Source organism: Balaenoptera musculus, chromosome 11 (assembly GCF_009873245.2).
Source record: "Balaenoptera musculus isolate JJ_BM4_2016_0621 chromosome 11, mBalMus1.pri.v3, whole genome shotgun sequence".
Classification (NCBI taxonomy): domain Eukaryota; kingdom Metazoa; phylum Chordata; class Mammalia; order Artiodactyla; family Balaenopteridae; genus Balaenoptera; species Balaenoptera musculus.
Window position 1 is genome coordinate 14,081,666 of NC_045795.1, and position 20,143 is coordinate 14,101,808.

The following is a 20,143-nucleotide window of genomic DNA, read 5'->3' on the forward strand; positions in this document are numbered from 1 at the left end:
AGAAGGACAAGAGAGAGGTCCTGCTAAGTGGAGCGAGTGCAGGAGGGCGGGACTGCTCGGGCGCACTGGCAGCCGGGTTCAGACAGGGTTAAGACCATCACCTGCAGTTGAAGAGCGACCCAGATGGGAAGTAGGAAGTGCCGCGCCTGAGCTTCCTGTATAAATAAACGCGCGGCTCCCGGGGCCGCTGCTGGCGTGCGGCGCCCCACGCTCTGCAAGGTTCCCGGGCATCGCAGCTGTGCCCCGAGGCAGGAGGCGGTTACAGGTACTCCTCCTCCTCCGGCCCAGTAGGTCTGGGAGCCCGAGCCCCGGTGCAGTCCTGCAGAGCACGAAGCTGTCAGCGGCAGAGCTCGGCGGCGGCAGAGGGAGAGAATGGACCAACTCCTCCTCCCCGGGGTGCGAGCAGCCCCGGCAGGCGGTGAGCGCGAGGGAGTCTGCTGAGAAGCCCGGCGGCCGGGAGGAACGTAGCTCTCCTGCCAGGTGGGTTTAGCGAGCTTTTTAAACGCTGCAGGCATTGCAAGACAGCAGTGGGGTTGGACTAAGAAAAGAAGAAAGGACGGGAGACTAACTCTGATACCACGGTTTTTAGCTTTATTTTCTGCCTCCAGTGCTTAAAACGTACAGAACTGAATTCGTTCTGAATGCCTGAAACACCTGTTAACCTTAAAAAATAGACATCTTTGTAAAGGTAAAAAGAAACGAGTTTAATTTCTAATAAAACAGTCTCTGCAGAATGTATTGCAAAATTCCAGATTAGATCAAACCTCGCAGTGTCTTCAGCGGAGACCAAACTTGGCATAATCTCAGATGTTTGCCTTCTGCTATTTGGAAATGCACAGCAATACGTTGACATACCTAGATATGGATAAGATGTTTTATTATCTGTGGGATCTTGGTCGTATATTATGCTGTTTATTTTGTCGTGTAACTGCTGATAGAACAGGGTGAAACTCTGATCTTATACTGCTGTTCTCAAGTTTAAGTTAAAATGAAACCGATTCCTGTATCAGCAGACTAAAGGTATCTTTAGCTTACCCCTTCCAGGGTACCTTTTGGTTTTCTTACTAGTTTCAGGGATTCTGCTGTAAGTCTACTCCTGAAGCATATACTTCTCACATTTGGATTTCTCAGAAATGATTTCCCCCTTCTGGAAAAATGTTCTCTGTCTTCACGCTTGCACTACAGCCTCGCTTTCTTATTTCTGTCTGCAGCACATATCTTTTCAAAACATTAGCTGGGGCTCACAATAGGACTAGCAGTGTTCTTCTGAATTGGCATTTCTGGAGGTTTATTTGAACGTTGCCAGGTATGAATTAAAGAACAATGTATCTAACGTTTCTGAAGCAGCCGATTGCGGGTGTCTAGTCCCAGAAGCAAAATAAATGAACTTTGAAATGACTCAGTTTTTAGGGTGTGGGTAAGAGGCAAAAGGAACCCAACCAGTCTTCAATGAGTTGCTGGCTAATTAAAGTTTCTGGCTGCTGTAGCTTTCACTGAGATGAGCCTCTTGGTCGCCAGTCCCTTTCACGTCTCCTTCCTCTGTCCTCCCTTTTCGACCCTAGTCCTTTTCATGGGTAACAGTCCCTTCAGTATTTCTGAAGCTATCTTGAAGAGGAGAGAGAGGGAGAAAAAGAAAGACATCTATAGCAGATCCACAAGGCCACGTGGAGAGAATTGTATTAGGAAGTCCAAGGCCACATTTTCATAAAACTCCTGCCTTCCCTTTTGCACACCTGTGACTGGGATTTTATTCTTTGTGCTGTGCGTAAAGTTAGGAAAGTGGGAAAGAAAATAAATTGGAACTGTCTTGATGAGTAAACAAATTCAAGGTATAGAAAATGTAAAAAGATGTCAAGTAGCCGAATTGAATTGCTTGGCTTTTTATTTAAAACAGAGAGAAAAAAAACCCCTCAACCAACCGCCACCCCCTCCCTGCCCCGCCCCCAAACCAATCACCCTAGATAACTTACTCCTTCAGTACTGAGCTGGACGTGAGTTCTGAGTGTGGTCAAACACTGTCCATTTACCCAGAGTTTTACAAATATTTACAGTCATCTATGCCAAATATCTTTGTGCTGAGCCCCAAAGAACATTCTCAGCATTCAAAAGCCCCATTCTCATGAATGGTTTCAGTTCATTGGCAATTTAAAGGCATCCAGGCTTCCAAACTAGGTCAGTTTAAGACGTGTCTTTTTTTAAACATAATAATTAGTTTTTGGGTCTCCCAGATTATGATCCAGGTTTTCAGAGCCAAACCCTACAGCAGAGAGGAAAGTATGCTCTATCAGAAAGAGAAAAGCTCATTTTATTTAAATGGTAAGACCATTTAGCTTTCTGGAAACTATCTTTCTCTTGAATAATACAAATATTTTAATCTGAGAAATTTATATTTAAGTTTTCCTTTTTGAAAAGTTGTTTCAATATTTTAGATGTTTAGGAACATTTTTAAGGACCTCAGAATCATTGCTCTGTACTGTTTCTGCTGGTCCTGGCTTCTGTGTTTCCCCTGGCCTTGACTTATGATATTACTTTCCTGTTGAGTGAGGTTCTTAGTGTTTGAAATCTCTAGTTTGAGGTAGAGGTCAGGAATCATGTTGAACCCAGATGTTGGTGGAGGAACAAAGTCCAGACAGTTTGGGGACTAAACCTACTTTGTGCAACTGATTATTTCGGAGATGGGAATTGGGCCAAGCTGAGCTTTGGGGAGCAGGTATCTGCAGCCACTGCTCTTGAGTACTTAAGACTTTTTTTCAGGGATGCCTGCCTTAATTTATTGAAATGCCTTAGCTATAACAGATTATCAATATTTTCAGCTTTTGAATTGCTGGAAACGAATCCAGATGAGAATCAGGCCCTGAATATTTCTTCTCCTCCATGTACATTAGAGAAGTTATCTACTGTGGTATTGAGAGATTAGAGGCTGAGGATATAAAGATGTATAAGATGTAGACTCTGTCCTGAAAGAATTTGAATAAGCTTGGAAGTGAAAGTGACTTTGGACTAGAATAGTAATGTTTAATTCATGTTGTTTTACCTGAGAATGAAAAATACTTTGATGTTTGTCCTTTCAATTATGTTTTTGTTTTTTGGGCTTTTTTTTTTTTGATAATGTTTCCCTGATGTCACCTGAGTGTTAAGTAATTTAAAGAGGCATAAGAGCATCTAAGTTAATTTATTTATTTTAATTTTAAATTTGTTTTTTCACCTTTAGGCATATGTGGGAGGTCTTGCACTAACATTTTATTTTTATTAACATTGGCATTTGCTATTTACTTGGTGGATGAATAGTCCTAAACCCAATGTGTTATACCGTAATAGTTATTAAAAAATGGAAAACTGTACATTAAAGAGAGTGAAAGTGATCAATGCTTTCGCAACATGAAATGAGAAACTTCTCATCTGTGATTGGCTCCCTTCCTTGAATTGAAAACAAAACAATATAAGTGAAATACACTTCTCTTATTCATAGCTGGGGATACTTCTGATCACATGGCTTGTGGTATCTATTAAAGAACATGCTTTGAAAGCTATGTCTCAGTGGTTTCTAATTCTTCTGCAGTCATGAGTTTGAGTCTCAGACCTTAAGTCAACTGGTTCTTTGTCTTTCTTGGGAAGATAGAGCAAGACCATCTCATTTCTCTTTTTTGTTGGACTTGTGGCTGAAGCTATAAACCCACAAATTGTCCTGTGTATGATTATATGAACCTGTCTGTTGACAACCTCCTCAACCAGTTTACGCTTTATAAGTGGGGACTATGTTTAATCACCTTTACATTCATAGCACCTAACGTATGGAATTCAATTCTTTGGGGGTTGACCTTATTTTCTGCGTTTTGCATTTTTCTGTATTTGATTCCTTGAGAAACTCATTTGGCAAAGATGTACAAAAATACACACCCTGCACCTTGCTTAGTGTGGGATGGAGGAGTTCTTTTCCCAAACTGGTTTTAAATTTGTGTCTATAAAATGTCTGTATACAACTTTTAACTTTCACAGGAGAGGGTAATATTTACACATACTTTTATTCATTTGGAGAAAACATTTTGGTTTAGATATTCGTTCTTTAGCCACTGTAGTTTCTTGGTAGTGTCATGACCCAGGAAATCAGCCTGTCTGTTGCTCTATGGGGCTTTCTGAAATAACACTTCTCCTTGATCTGTTAATTACATCATTGTCTGACCTGCCTGTAAGTGGCGTTCCTTCCTGCCTCTGAGCTTTCTTGTTATGCCAGGCAGGGGGAAGGCAATTATTCAGCAGGGCTGTATGAATAATTGTGGGAGGCAAGGGACCCACTGATTAAATAAGAGGTGGGCAGGGCACAGCGGTGGTGTTGAGGAGGGACCTACAATGATGAATGTAAAATTACAATGCCCAAAATATCATTGAGCTGTTATTCTCATATTCACTCCTACCTTCTTTGATAAGTTTTTATTGTTAGGAAAGCTGGGAATGGTTTTCCGCCTCCTGGGCCTTAACTCACAGTGGTAATGAGAATACAGAAAGAAGGCAAGAAAAAAGAAATGAGCTTTTTAGAAGAAGGATAGGCGTTTTGTAAATGTTAAAACTTGACATCCCAGATGCCCTGTACTCTGTAAGGTTTAGAGTTAGCTTATCACAATATCATGTACTTTGTTGGTCATGATCTCATATATCTTTCCATATATTTCTCCTATGTACTTTGTAGGAAAAAATATAAAAATTAGATCTGATTGTTCTCATCTTAAAAAAATGGTAACTGAGGTGATGGAAGTTTTAACTAACCTTATTATGGTAATCATTTCACAAAATATATCTATATCAAATCATTACATTGTATACATTAAACTTACACAATTTTTTGTATTAATTATATCTCAATAAAGCTAGAAAAAATAGATCTTATTAAAATAATGGGCTTTATTCATTACATAATTTCAAATAGCAAAGAGACTGCCTAGAAAACAGTTTTTGGTAATGTTTAAGATTCCCCTCCTAAGGGAGTGTCTGTCCTTTTCACCCACAAAAAAATTAGTAGCGATATATTTGCATATCAGTTCCATTTTTAGAAGAAACCGGGTCTTCAAGTTACAGAGATATAATCTTATTGACATCCTGGAACCTGTTGAGATGAAGATGTTAAAACTAAAAGAATTTTAGACTGAATATTTTTTCATCTCTTGATTTCCCCTGAATGAAGCTGTGAAACAGTGGGGAAGAAAACCGAAGTTCCCTTTCCTATCACAGTGATAAACAGTGTTTTGCAGCAATGCTACCACCTCACAAAGCCTGAGTAGGTGAATATTTACCTCCATTATTGCTAAGAATTAAGCATTTCTTGGGTTTGTTTTTGCAGTCAGCCCTTCATATTGGTGGGTCCTGCATCGTGGTTGGTGAAACCTGCGGATGCAGAAGCCGCGGGTGCGGAGGGCCAACTGTATTAGGCCATTTTATAAAAGGAATTTGAGCATCTGAGGATTTCGGTATCTGCCGGGGTTCTGAAACCAATCCCCATGGATATTTAGGGACGACTGTACTAGAAAATAGTGTCTAATATATTTTATTGTTTTCAAATAATGATGAAGTATCTTATGTGTGATGCCATGCATCTACTCATTTTTTTACAAAGCAATTAAATAGACATAAAATATACTTGAGTCATTCCATGTCTGTGATTACTAGTGAGGCTGCCTGTGTTTCCATTTGTTCTTGCCCTCTCAAGGCATGGATTAGAACTGTTTTTCTGATATTACTGGTTGTGCACTGGTTCATCTTGTACCTGAATGGCCAGATGAATGGCCAGAGAGTGGGTCAAAGATGTAATAAGGGAGTAGAACCACAACACTGGCCAGTATGGAGGTCTGCATAAGCCCTTGCCTCACTTACCACCAATGTCCATAGCCCTTGGTACTCTACCAGCCAGCTGGTCTACCTTCCATTCCAAACTGTATTAGGGTAGAACTTCAGCAAGTGGCTAATGGCTGATGATGGTCAGCACTTTATTAGGTTCAGTCAGTACCATTTGAGTCACTAATAGCTTTTGTCAAGAACATGAACCAGCAGTGAAATAAATCATTGCATTGGGTAGAAATGCCAAGGTCAACAAAATATTAATTTTTGGATTGTGTTGAGCTGGTTGCCTGACATGTCAGTCTTAGTTGATATTGGGAGGGCTTTCCTAACAAGGCAGAGATGGGACCTTTGGATTACTGTTTCTTTCTGCTCTGCTAGAGTATCTCTGCTCTGCTTCCTGAGAATCTCTCTCCATTATACAGGCAGCACTTCAGCCCTACCTTCCCCAGCACCTACCCTTCCTGAAAACACTTCCCTTTGTTAGCTCCCTGTCACTGTGAAGCATTCATACCTTTTATGAATACTTTGCAGGGATGACTCAGTGTCTTGCATGGGCATGTAAACATTTTGAGAACATTCATGTGTCTCCTCTTCTGTTTTGTCCCTTGTGCTTGAGTAACTCTTAGACTTTCATATCATGGCCTGGAATTAAGACCCCTCACCACAGATCAACTGGATTTTTACATAAATTAATATTTCTATTACATAAGTAACATCCAGCTGTTTCATTGTATTAACTTTCTTTTTCTCTTAGTCCCTTTAATTGTGCTTTACCAATTTATCTAAATCTTAAAGTTTTTACAGATGGTGTAAAAATTCCTAAATAACTAGACAAGTATCCTAGTAAAACATTATCCTCTCCAATCACGTTATCTTTGTGCAGTGGAATAACAGCTATGATTTTGGGTAGTGAAACGGATATAAACTACATTAGTTAAAAATACTTTGAATGTTGGCTCTCTCACCCACTGCGTTTTTGGAGCAGATTGTTTTTTCAGGCCGCCAGCAGAATATGAAAATTCCTTATACATCCTGAGCTTTCCAGCACCATTTCTGAAGTATTCCTTTCTTTGGCAATTCTAATGAAAACACAAGAGGGAAAAAGTGTCCTGTTCTTTCCTATCAGAAGGTGGTTGCTTCTCATATAATGAATACTTTGTAGGGTAAGAGACACTCAGAGAGTAGGCAGAACTGCTGATTCCCCTTTCCTGGTAATTTAGTGTAAGAGCAGATGTTTTAGAGTGGCTTTCCTTCCTTGCATGCCCCAGCCAATCTGTCCTCTTATGTGGTTACTTATAGTTAAGCAAGTGAGACTTCTATAATCTGGGTGAAGCCTGCCATCACCACTCCACCCTCAACCCTGCCACCAACTTTAGAACATTTGAACTTGAAGTCAGCTTGTCACGTTTTTCTTCTTTCCAACATGGCTGTTACATTCTCTACCGAAATTCTTTTCTCATTGGGTTCTTGACATCCAAAAAGAGGCTCAGTCGCACTTGTAATAACTGTAAAAGTAATTATAATTGTTACCATTTTAAATCAAGCAGGAGGATGGAATATTCAAGTCACTTTCTTATTTTAGGTAAAATGTGAAGTATGAGGCAAAACAAGTTGAGCAAGCCAGTAAGAATGAGTTACTGGTTTTCTGGAAGGAAGACTTTTCTGGAAACCTGGAGGGGAGTGTGTGTATTGTCAGTGTACCTACGAGGATGTTGGTTCCGTGAGCAGGTCAGGAGGAACTGCGAGTGTGTGGTTGGTCTTCTGGCCACCCCTCTATGCTTCATTACATTTAGTTTAGTAGTTTGGGCGGGGGGATAGTTCTGCCAGTGGTGGTTTCATGTTGTAGAGAGGAGTGAATTTTTTTTTTTAATTAATTTATTATTTATTTATTTATGGCTGTGTTGGGTCTCTGTTGCTGCACGCGAGCTTTCTCTAGTTGCGGCGAGTGGGGGCTGCTCTTCATTGTGGTGTGCGAGCTTCTCATTGTGGTGGCTTCTCTTGTTGCAGAGCACGGGCTCTAGGCACGCGGGCTTCAGTAGTTGTGGCTTGTGGGCTCTAGAGTGCGGGCTCAGTAGTTGTAGCTCATGGGCTTAGTTGCCCCGTGGCATGTGGGATCTTCCTGGACCAGGGCTTGAACCCATGTCCCCTGCATTGGCAGGCGGATTCTTAACCACTGTGCCACCAGGGAAGCCCGAGACCAGTGAATCTTAATAAGACATAAATGAAGAAACACTAGGACACCTTCGAGCCATTCACAAACATCTCAAGTGTGGGGGAGATTCATTTAGAGGACTTCGGGATTCCCCTGACTATTGCTTGAAGAGCTCAATTTCTAATGAATCAATGGTGAACAGATTTCTTGTTTGATACTCTTTTCCTATGAAGTGCTACTGTGTGTCATTTATTTCTAAAACATTCATTACTGATTTTGCCGAGTGAAAACCAAAGGGCTGGTTTTCGAACTGTGCGTGGTGAAGCCTTCAGCTTCCATGATGGTGCCTGGGAGGCTGCTGAAGGAAAGGTCAAGGGTACCTGGACGGGGTCTCCCAGTGTTGTTTCAACTGGCGCTAGTCTACCTTATCTCTTTTATCCAATGGCAGGGTGCTTAAGATTTTGTTTTTATAAAATTCCACTGCTTTAAAAATATTCAAAAGCCATCACTTTGGGGAACTAGGGTTCTGGTAGACAGAAAGATAAATCACTTCTTTTTGAAGAATTATTTTGGATTGTTCACCTCTCAAAGAGATGAAATATGTGACTTCTTTCCTCTGTCTCAGTCACAAGTTCTGCCTTGATTGGAATGCTTGGAATTTTTTTTTAAACAAAATTGGTCTCTGCTTTGTAAAAAGTTTATATGTTATAAGAATATATTTATATATATAATATATATAGTTTACATTTATATGTATAAATTTTAAGCCACTTTATTGAGGTATGATTGACAGACCAAGAAGTGTACATATTTAATGTATAGAATTTGACGAGTTGAGAAGTAAGTATACACCTATGGAATAGCTTGGTGCCTGTGGTTAACAATACTGTATTGTATACTTAAAAATTTGCCAAGGGTAGATCTTTTTTTTTTTTTTTTTTTTTTTTTAATTTTATTTATTTTTGGCTGTGTTGGGTCTTCGTTGTGCATGGGCTTTCACTAGTTGGCGTCAAGTGGGGGCTGCTCTTCGTCCCGGTGCACAGGCTTCTCACTAAGGTGGCTTCTCTTGTTGTGGAGCACGGGCTCTAGGCCCGCGGGCTTCAGTAGTTGCGGCTTGTGGGCTCTAGAGCGCAGGCTCAGTAGTTGTGGCGCACGGGGCCTTAGTTGCTCCGAGGCACGTGGGATCTTCCTGGACCAGGGTTCGAACCCGTGTCCCCTGCATTGGCAGGCGGATTCTTAACCGCTGCACCACCGGGGAAGTCCCGCCAAGGGTAGATCTTATGTTACGTGCTCTTAATCACGCACACACAAAACAATGATAAATAAAGGGGGCAGGAGGAAACTTTTGGAGGTGATAGATATTTTTATATTTTTACAACTTTGATTTCATAGCCTATAGGCATGTAACTCACAAACTGAGTAAAACCTTATGTATATGGCAAGGGACAAGATTACGTTTCAGATGGCCTTGATTCACACAACTTCTCCCCCTGCCTTCAAAAGAAGACTATTTCAAAGAGATAACCTTTTAAGAAGTATCCCATTATGTCTTTGTTTTTCAAGTACATCGGCCTGTTAAATGTCCCCTTCTAAAAAACAGATTGAGACTGTGAGAAAAAAATGACTTTCTTGAAGAACACCTTGCTCTCTTGCCTAGGCTGGGACAACAGGATTTATCTATTCTCGACAGCTTCCTCCAAATGGGCTGTTAGTGTAATTGACATTTGTGGTGTGGGATGTTTCTGGCCTGTGTCATTTCCCATCTTCCCTACACAGGAAGCATTTACTGGCTACATTTCTTCTTCTTGTGTGACTCGGGATTTCTCTTTTTGAGGGGGAAAATAACTCAGAATATGTTGTATGAGCAGTGTTGGGAAAATAGAGATGAAAAGACAGGTGAAAAGACATTTTCGATAAGGTGATGTGTGTTATCAACGGGGGAGTCTTGGAGAAGAAAACAGGCGATAGTTGTGTTAAGTATAAACTGGGAACAGGGGAGAAGTAAAATCATTCACTTTTACCCCTAATTGACCCTAAAGGGATTTTTTTTCTTTAAACTTTAAAATCCTGGATTTGATGTGCAGGTTGATTTGAATTTAATTTGCTCTTGGATGATAGATCGTCAATAGTTAATTGAATAAGAACACTGTGTCTTGAACCATATTGGTCTTTTCCCGAGAAATAGCTATCATATTGGAAGCCAGTCATTGGTTAGCTTCCTATTTAATTTATTTTTGATCAAGTCTTTTACTACTACTTAAGGAGTAGGTGATAAACCGTAAACACTTCAGGTCACTAGAGTTAGAAACTGTTTACTCTTTCTGATGTGACACTAAGAAAGTTAGTGCAGTTAGATCTCATAGATTTTTTTCTTTCTAATCTAATCTGTTTTTTTCTCCCGTATTTTAGTACTTTTGTACTAATATATGGAGACTTAAGTCGCTGTGGGGCTGTATAACCAATTATGAATATGTAAAATAATTTCTTTTGCCCAAAAATTGGGAGGAAGAGAGTCTGGTTCTTCTGGGGGAAGAGGATACAATTATTTCTATGGCCAAATTTATTAGAATTGGCCATACTCTGTTAAAATAGTAAGAACTTAAGGATTTTGCTTTTATTTAATCAGAACATGAAATTTCTTGATGTGATATAAACTATGGATATGTAGGGAAATTATTTTCACAATTATCTTACCTCTTTTAAAGATATTCTGAATAAAAACAATCTAGTGGAAGGGCTTCACTTATAATTTTTATTTTTCGGTGTAGAAATATCCTTTCCTATAGTCATGCTATGTGTAGAGACAAATTTTATTCTTCAGTGATCTTATGATAGCCATAGTCATGGAATTCACCTCTCTCTCTTTCTCTCTTTCCCTCCCTCTTCCTATATCTCTCTCTCCCTGCTACATCCCTCCACATAGTATCCATTTGTGAGGCAGTTCTTGTGTAATGGACCAGGCACTGGACTTGGCCTCAGAAGATGGAGGTTTGAGTTTAGCTGTGCCGTGTATAAGCTCTGAGAACTTTGGCAGATTACTTAACTTCTCAGGACCTCAATTCATCTATAAAATGAAGGAAATAATCATTGTGGTTGCAAAACATTAAATGAAATAATGCATGTGAAGGAACACAATTAAAACTGACACCTTATTGAAATTTTTTTTTAATTAATTTATTTATTTTTAATTGTGTTGGGTCTTCGTTGCTGTGTGCAGGCTTTCTCTAGTTGTGGCGAGCGGGGGCTACTCTTCATTGCGGTGTGCGGGCTTCTCATTGACGTGGCTTCTCTTGTTGTGGAGCACAGACACTAGGTGTGCGGTCTTCAGTAGCTGTGGCGTGCGGACTCAGTAGCTGTGGCACACGGGTCAGTAGTTGTGGCTTGTGGGCTCTAGAGTGCAGACTCAGTAGTAGTGGCGCATGGGCTTAGTTGCTCTGCGGCACGTGGGATCTTCCCAGACCAGGGCTCAAACCCGTGTCCCCTGCATTGGCAGGTGGATTCTTAATCACTGAGCCACGAGGGAAGCCCTGAAATTTTTTTTATTGGAGTAAAATATACATAACAAAATTTATCATTTCAACCATTTTAACTGTAATTCAGTGGTATTAAGTACGTTCACAATGTTGTCCAACCATCACACTATCCATTTCTAGAACTTTTTCATCGTGCCAGAAACTCTGTATTCATTAGGTGATAACTCTCCATTTGCCCTTCCTCCAGCTCTTGGTAATCACCTTTCTACTTTCTGTCTTTGTGAATTTGACTGTTCTAGGTACCTCATATAAATGGAATCATACAATATTTGCCCTTTTGTGTCTGGCTTATTTCACTTAGCATAATGTCTTCAAGGTTCATCCGTGTTGTAGCATGTGTCAGAATTTCATTCCTTCGTAAGGCTGAATAGTATTCCATTGTACATTTATATCACATTTTGTTTATCCATTCATCCGTTGATGGACGTTTGGATTGTTCCCACCTTTTGACTGTTGTGAATGATGCTACTATGAACATTGGTGTGCAAGTATCTGTTTGAGTCCCTGCTTTGAATTCTTTTGGGTGTACACCCAGAAGTGAAATTTCTGGATCATATGGTAATTCTATGTTTAACTTTTTGAGTGACATTCTCTTTTTAAGTATTTTTTGAATCTGTCGAATTGGTCATAGCAATGCGATTCCTAAATGGTGTGTTTGTTCATAGTAGTCTTTTAATTTCCATAGTTGACTTGATATGAGTCAGGACAATGAGGTCACCTTACATTTCAGGACTCTAGGAATAGGTTGCCAAGGTGATAAGCTCTCTAATCCATGGTTCCAGAAATGCATTTGCTGTACACTTAGATCATTGAGGGTGAGGATTTGCCCTGCTGGTGCCCAGATGTGTTGGTTAAACAATAGCTGTATCAATGGATATAATATTTTCTGCTTTGGGCCTTTCTGTAGGGATTGAGGAGACTGAAGAACGCTGAAGACAGGCTGATGGGCTCAGTTGGTAGGCTCCACTATCTCACCATGACCACTGCCGAAAATCCCACACCTGGAGACCTAGCTCTGGCCCCCCTCGTCACTTGCAAACTCTGCCTGTGTGAACAGTCTCTGGACAAGATGACCACGCTCCAGGAATGCCGGTGCATCTTTTGCACAGCTGTAAGTTTACCCTGATGCTTTCATCATGAGAAAATACAAAGGGAAGAATTGTAAAAATACAGGATATACTTCTGTGACTTACCGAGAAGCCAAAGTTTGCTATAATATGATTCTGCTTGGGAGAGCAATTCCACATTTGGATATGATTCCAAATACTATCTTGAATAGTAAACCCGATATTTACTGGGGTTTAGGCAAAGTGTAATACGTATATGAAGTTTAATTATTGGTTGAATAAGCAGCATCTTTCTGTTCTTAAAGCTCTAGCTAAGGAACAAAACAGACATTTTAAACATGCCTTAGTTAACTACCATCTGTAAGAAGCTCATCAAGTGTTTTGAATGATGGAGAAATCAGGTAGCAATTTGTTGAATTTTCCTTCATGTACTTGCTCATCTCCTACAAAGCACATGGTATAAAACTGTTTTACTTTGTCGAATTTCCTTTTTAAATTTTTTTTCCTATTTTCACAATATGCCGAATGCTGCTTATTCCTCATAACAAATATAACCCTATAGATCTTCAGATGTGGGCTTGTCTCTTTTAGTTTGGCACTTGGTATCAAGGCCTGTGACCTTGATTGCATGTATCCCTGAAGGTTGGTTGGTTAAAGAATAAAGATAGGAAATGGTCTCATGGGTTCATGGGGACTCCTAGAAGCGTGAACCAGGTGGTCTTGTTCAAATTTTCATTTATTAAAGCATTTTTTGAGCTCCTACTCTGTGCTAGGTACTTGATGTTGGGAATATAAAGATAAGTAAAATACTCCCCACAGAAAAGATGAACACATTGCAGGAACTATACAAGAGTTTGGTGAAATCAGGGATGGCTAGACGTAACATTACCACAGGAGTGCCTCACCCACTTTAGGAGTGGAAGGGGCATTCCTGGAGGCAGTGCTCTCTGACCTGAGGCCTTAAACAAGAGATTGTAAACTGATGCCTGTGGGCCACATTGGACCTCAACACATTTTTGTTTGCATTCCCAATTGAGAAATTTCAAATAACAAATTGGTAAATTTTTCATGAAAAAATGAAAAAGTAGTAAGATATAGCTACTCTGGGCCTGTATTCATAGGCCCAGAAATAAATGATCTTTCCTCTATTTATGGTACCTACCTCTCTCCTGTGTGTTTGAATTAGCTACACTTTTAAACTAAGGATGGATTAAGAGTCAGCTAGGAAGAGTGCTGGGCATTTCAGCATGGTAGAGGGGAGGACCTTATGCCTAAATTACAGTAGTCACTGTTTATCTTTGCTTTGGTAGGCCTTGTATGGGCAGACTGTTAATATTTATTATACAATAAGTATAATAATCACCAGCCAAATGTGGGTTTAATACCCCTGACTTGTGAAGGAAATTGACCAGTTTAGATACAGTGATCAGTGCTTAAATCAACGGGAGTAAGGAGAAAGAAATCATTTAGGAAATACTGGAATAATTTATAAAAAGACATTTTACTAAGCATACTTTTTAAAAAAAAACAGTTAAGGTGAAATAAATTTTACTCCATCTCTTTTTTTCTAAGTTAATTTAACTAACATGACACATTTTCTAGCTAGTTTATATCAATTTTCTTAAATTCTTTTGGATTGAGGATTAGGGTAGAGAGAAGGGTGGGAATAATTTTTAGGTAAAAAGGAAAGTGAGTAAAATCCTTTCCTTATGTTTTCAACTGTAGGATCCAAAGATGGCAAAGAATAGTATCATTTATCCCTTTATTCAACAGATATCTAGTGAGCAGCATTTGTGTGTCCCAGGAATTGTTCTAGGCACTGCGATTTATCAGTTAAAGAAACAAAACCCAGCATAGATCCTTGCTCTTAGGAACTTATATGCTATCAAAGGAGTTACATAATAAATAATTAACATACTAAATAGGTAAGTTACATACTAGTGGGTAATAGGGGCTTAGAAAAAAAGCAGAGCAGGAGGTTAGGAGTGTGGGGACCAGGATGTTACACTGATAGTTGGGTGGACAGAAGGAGGCTTCAGTAAGTGATGTTTATGCTGGTTCTTTCTCATCTTGTCAGCGTGTGTTACTTGGCAGGAAGTAAGGAAATGGCCTTGTCATCACGGGGCAGCTTCAGTTTCCTTTGGTCTTACTTTGTTTCTGAGTGCTGTGCTTCAAAACTGTTTTCTTTGACTTTCTCACATCGCTTTGGGACCTTTGCTAATCCTTGAAACAAATGAGTCAGAAGCAACATTTGGTTAAAGCCAGAGTGGAAATTTTTGTCTGAGGGTTAATGATGTTTCAAAGCAGGATATGGAATTCACTTTTTGCAATGAGATCTCAAAGAGCAGAATTCAAATTTGTGCGTCAACGTTGGATAAAGAATACACAAACAAGCAAAGACTGTGTTTCATAGTCACAGATTGCTGCCACTGCCATATTACTGTTTCCATAGATCTTAGTTTCCAGTTAAAGACAGCACAACTGCTTCTTAGTTCTCCTTCAACAGTGTGGGGTAGGAGTTAATACAATTAGATTATTCTTTTTTTTTTTTTAATTTCCTCTTTTTTTTTAACATCTTTATTGGGGTATAATTGCTTTACAATGGTGTGTTAGTTTCTGCTTTATAACAAAGTAACTCAGTTATACATATACATATGTTCCCATATCTCTTCCCTCTTGCATCTCCCTCCCTCCCACCCTCCCTATCTCACCCCTCTAGGTGGTCACAAAGCACAGAGCTGATCTCCCTGTGCTATGCGGTTGCTTCCCACTAGCTATCTATTTTACATTTGGTAGTGTATATATGTCCATGCCACTCTCTCACTTTGTCCCAGCTTACCCTTCCCCCTCCCCATATCCTCAAGTCCATTCTCTAGTAGGTCTGCAATTAGATTATTCTGTCATTTAGATTCATACTTCCTCATTGTTGGGGAGTACTCAAAAGCAGAAAGACAAATGGCTTGGTATTTTTGGTATCCCTCCAACTTGGGAACTTTTCATTGCTGTAAACATTAACCTTCCCTGGCTTCCCAATACCCCATTTTCTATGATCTGCCAAAATAGTAAGCTGTATGTGTTTGATTACATTAGTGTCTATAAATTTGCAGTTGATACCAGACTCACCTGAAATACTATTCTAACGTTTCTGTTAGAGCTCTTATTTCTTCTTTTTAAAAACCAGTTTAAAAATGTATCTGAGGGTTACTGATGTTAAAAACCAGTTAAAAATACCAGTTAAAAATGTGTCTGATCCCCCCAGATTTTGATTTGCGTTTGAATTAAAGATATTAAATGTGTTTTGTGTTTTCAAGGCTGAAAAGAAACCTGTGACATTTTTTAATAGGCTATATACTACTAATTCCCAATTTTAAGTATGATTGGATGACATCTTCCAATTATTGGCTGGGAAAGCCTTCTTGTGCATGCCATATATTTAAAATGGTTTTGCTAAGATAGTTCCCTCTTCCCCCTCCCATGAGGAGAATGTCCAAATGTAATGGTTCTCTTGCTAGAGATGGTGCTATACTTGTATATTTTCATCAGTTCAATAAAGCTCTTTATACATTCTGTCCTTGTCCTGTTTTCCCTAAGAAACAGTGTGATCAGTGTGCTTGGAGAGTACAGGATGGACAGTGTCTGACTGGACCACTGGCTGTTGGCCAGCTCAGACCTGGCGCTTAAGCAGGTGTTCCCTAACCCAAGGGTGTTCCATGACCCTCCAGCTCTGTTTCCAAGTCAAATTAGCTTAGAAACGTGTATGTTTTCTAGTCCTCTCTTGGAGGCATGTAAAGCATAATTGCATTTTAGAGACTCTGTGAAATCTTGTGGTTAGAAAGAAAGCAAAGGGACCCTGTTGACCTCCTCCTGATGAAGCATTTCCGTTTGACCAATGCCACCTTTTTTCTTGAGTGGAATACCTATTTATTTCCCCACAACCAGTGCATGGAAGAATGCTGCTTTGACTTACCCCATGGATGTAATTCTTGATTTAAATGACATCCAGAGAAAGGAAGGGGACAGATGTTGCTTCAAATAATCCATCGATGTATCTAGTTTCTTGTTAAAAGAAGCTTTACTGGGCTTCCCTGGTAGCGCAGTGGTTGAGAATCTGCCTGCCAGTGCAGGGGACACGGGTTCGAGCCCTGGTCTGGGAGGATCCCACATGCCGTGGAGCAACTAGGCCCGTGAGCCACAATTACTGAGCCTGCGCGTCTGGAGCCTGTGCTCCGCAACAAGAGAGGCCGCGATAGTGAGAGGCCCGCGCACCGCGATGAAGAGTGGCCCCCACTTGCCACAACTAGAGAAAGCCCTCGCACAGAAACGAAGACCCAACACAGCCATAAATAATAATAAAAAAAAAAAAAAAAAGAAGAAGAAGCTTTACCATGTTCTATTTGAGAAGATGGTTTCTGTTAGACTGTTTGCTCAGATTTAACATAGAGAAGAAAGTATAGTATGAAGCAAAGGAAGCTAAATATACGGACAGAAATGGGTGGAGCTCTCACTAGCATGACTTAAGTCATGAATCATTAGGTGCATCACGGAGCCAAAGAAGTTGATATTGTGGGGTTACAGAGAGAGGTGTTGTAAAATTACTTGTTGTACTTGAAAGTTAAATATCTCAGGGACATTAGTCTACTAATTAATAATATGGAAAAAGTCTCTCTCTCTCTCCCCACCCTCCCCCATGGATTTAAATAATGCAAATATGAAAATTCAAATTCCCCCTTTCTAGCTTTTGCAACACACTCTTTAAGATAATACCACACAATTATAATTCAAGGGAAAGAAAAAAAATTCACAAAAATCCATTATCAAAGGAGGGAAAATTTGTGGGTTTCTCCCTTGTGAGCGATATTTGCCTCTCTGATTTATTTTGGAAGCTATTTCTGTCAGCCACGAATTAAAGAATAATGAAAACACAGTTGTTGCTTGTTTTCATAACCTAGATAATTTCACCTAAAAAGAGTTAGTATGTTGGCATGGCCTATTTACCATTCAGATTAAAGACAGGATGTGCTGAGCAAAAAGAAAATAAAGTCCAGCCATATTCTTGCCTTTTTTCCATTACGTTTTGTTGGCTCTAAGTAGTTAGAACTCCTTTTACTATTCATTTCTCTGAGCCAAATGGATTTTCCAGTGTTTGAAAAAGTGAGAGGAAATATAAAGCTTTTTAGACCAAGCCCTTCTTTTCCTTGGGGCCTGTTGGGTGACCTTTAAGCAAGGCCCACATATAGCCTGGGAGACATTTACAGTGTGGGAAGATTTTCAGTGTGTGTGCGTGCATACATCGTGTATGTTTCTGAGTACATCCAAACATACATGTGCACCCACACGGATTGGTAACTTTCAGATGAAGCAAAGAACCTGCAGTGGTTCTTTCCTGGATTCTAACCGATATCTACATAAGGAGGAAGGAATGTCATTTTTCTATTCCCACCTCCATTCTTCCCTTCCAGTGTCGCACCCATAGTGGTTAAAAGTGCAGATGCAGAGCTAGGAAGACCCAGGCTCGTTTTCAGGCTTTGCTGTTTACTGGTGTATAACTTTAGGCAAGTTCTTTGGCTTCTGTGAAACTTAGTTTCTCACCTGTAGGATGAAGGGGGGGTAGTGGATAGTAGTATCTATCTTAGAGTGTTGTAGGAAGCATCAAATGAGAATCCCCGTACAGCAACTAGCACAGTCCCAAACCCCTAGTAAGTTAACATTATTATTCCCTCTTTCCTAAGTTCTGTCAGTATGCTGGGCTGTTCTGTTTTTCAAAAATGTTTTAGAGGAAGGAAGTCCTGTAAAGACTTGACTTGCTTCTTCATTAGCCTTTTATAAAAATGTGGTTATACAATCCAAAAATGGAAAGAAGACCTACATAGACATTTCTCCAAAGAAGATATACAGATTGCCAAGAAACACATGAAAGGATGCTCAACATCACTAATCATTAGAGAAATGCACATCAAAACTACAGTGAGGTATCACCTCACACCGGTCAGAATGGCCATCATCAAAAAATCTACAAACAATACATGCTGGAGAGGGTGTGGTGAAAAGGGAACCCTCTTGCACTGCTGGTGGGAATGTAAATTGATACAGCCACTATGGAGAACAGTATAGAGGTTCCTTAAAAAACTAAAAATAGAACTACCGTACGACCCAGCAATCCCACTACTGGGCATATACCCTGAGAAAACCATAATTCAAAAAGAGTCATGGGCCACAATGTTCATTGCAGCTCTGTTTACAATAGCCAGGACATGGAAGCAACCTAAGTGTCCATCGACAGATGAATGGATAAAGAAGATGCAGCACATATATACAGTGGAATATTAGTCAGCCATAAAAAGAAATGAAACTGAGTTATTTGTAGTGAGGTGGGAAGACCTAGAGACTGTCATACAGAGCAAAGTAAGTCAGAAAGAGAAAAACAAATACTGTATGCTAACACATATTTATGGAATCTAAAAAAAAAAATAAAATGGTTCTGAAGAACCTAGGGGCAGGACGGGAATAAATATGCAGACGTAGAGAATGGAATTGACATGGGGAGGGGGAACGGTAAGCTGGGACAAAGTGAGAGAGTGGCATGGACATATATACACTACCAAATGTAAAATAGATAGCTAGTGGGAAGCAGCCGCATAGCACAGGGAGATCAGCTCGGTGCTTTGTGACCACCTAGAGGGGTGGGATAGGGAGGGTGGGACGGAGACACAAGAGGGAGGAGATATGGGGATATATGTATACATATCGCTGATTCACTTTGTAATACAGCAGAAACTAACACAACATTGTAAAGCAATTATACTCCAATAAAGATGTTAAAAAAAAAAAAAAGGTGGTTATATGGGTGATTTCAACTCACTAGTATTCTGAGACACCCACAGATTAGCAGTTAGGGTTGAGAAAGAGAAATTTCTCTGTTGGATTTGTCCAAAGAGTGGCTAATGGCTGTGTGTTTCAACTGAAGACCTAGCAGTAGGACTTACAGGAAAAACCAAAAACCAACACAACTTGGAAAGTCAATAGATGAGCACATTTCTGGTGGATGTAAAAGATTCAGATGGAAGTGTCTCAAGCTAACGTTTAAGAGCTGCTGACCCCCAATAAGAATATAGTAATATAATTACTTACTGGCTTGATATGTTTAATCTAGTATCATTTTAAGTATCTTTTACTGAGAACTCTGTGGAACTGCAGGAAATAATGAGGCATCTTACTCCAGCAATGTTATGGAAAAATTTTCCGTCCCCTCTTCTGGTCATGTGACCTGCCAGCCTTTCCTGAAGTTTTAAAATATCCAGCTCCCTGGATTCCCATGTCTTCTAGTAGTACTAAATAGACAGAAGTAAATTCTGCCAGTTCAGAGCCCTCTCTTGCTCTGTTGGTTTCTGGTACTAAAATATACTGGCTTGCAAGGTTGGTTTTATGCTTTCCCTTAACTTTATCTTGGATGATCAATGGTGAGTTGGTAAATTTATCTTTGTCTTTGTGTATTTGTAAATGACCTCAATATTCTTGCTGCTTATGCTTGATTGGAGTTTTAATGATAAAACTATGATGACTTG

At 39.8% G+C, this 20,143-nt stretch overlaps 1 protein-coding gene across 1 annotated transcript in view; it reads left to right on the top strand.

Annotated features, from left to right (window-relative positions):
* Window positions 1-208: 208 nt before the first annotated feature.
* RNF144B (ring finger protein 144B) overlaps window positions 209-20,143 on the top strand; it is a 79,554-nt gene continuing 59,619 nt past the window's right edge. The window contains exons 1-2 of the mRNA XM_036870806.1: window positions 209-480; window positions 12,422-12,625. Of these exons, the coding sequence (XP_036726701.1) occupies window positions 12,458-12,625 (168 nt within the window). The 5' untranslated portion in view covers window positions 209-480; window positions 12,422-12,457. The remainder of the gene's footprint in view (window positions 481-12,421; window positions 12,626-20,143) is intronic.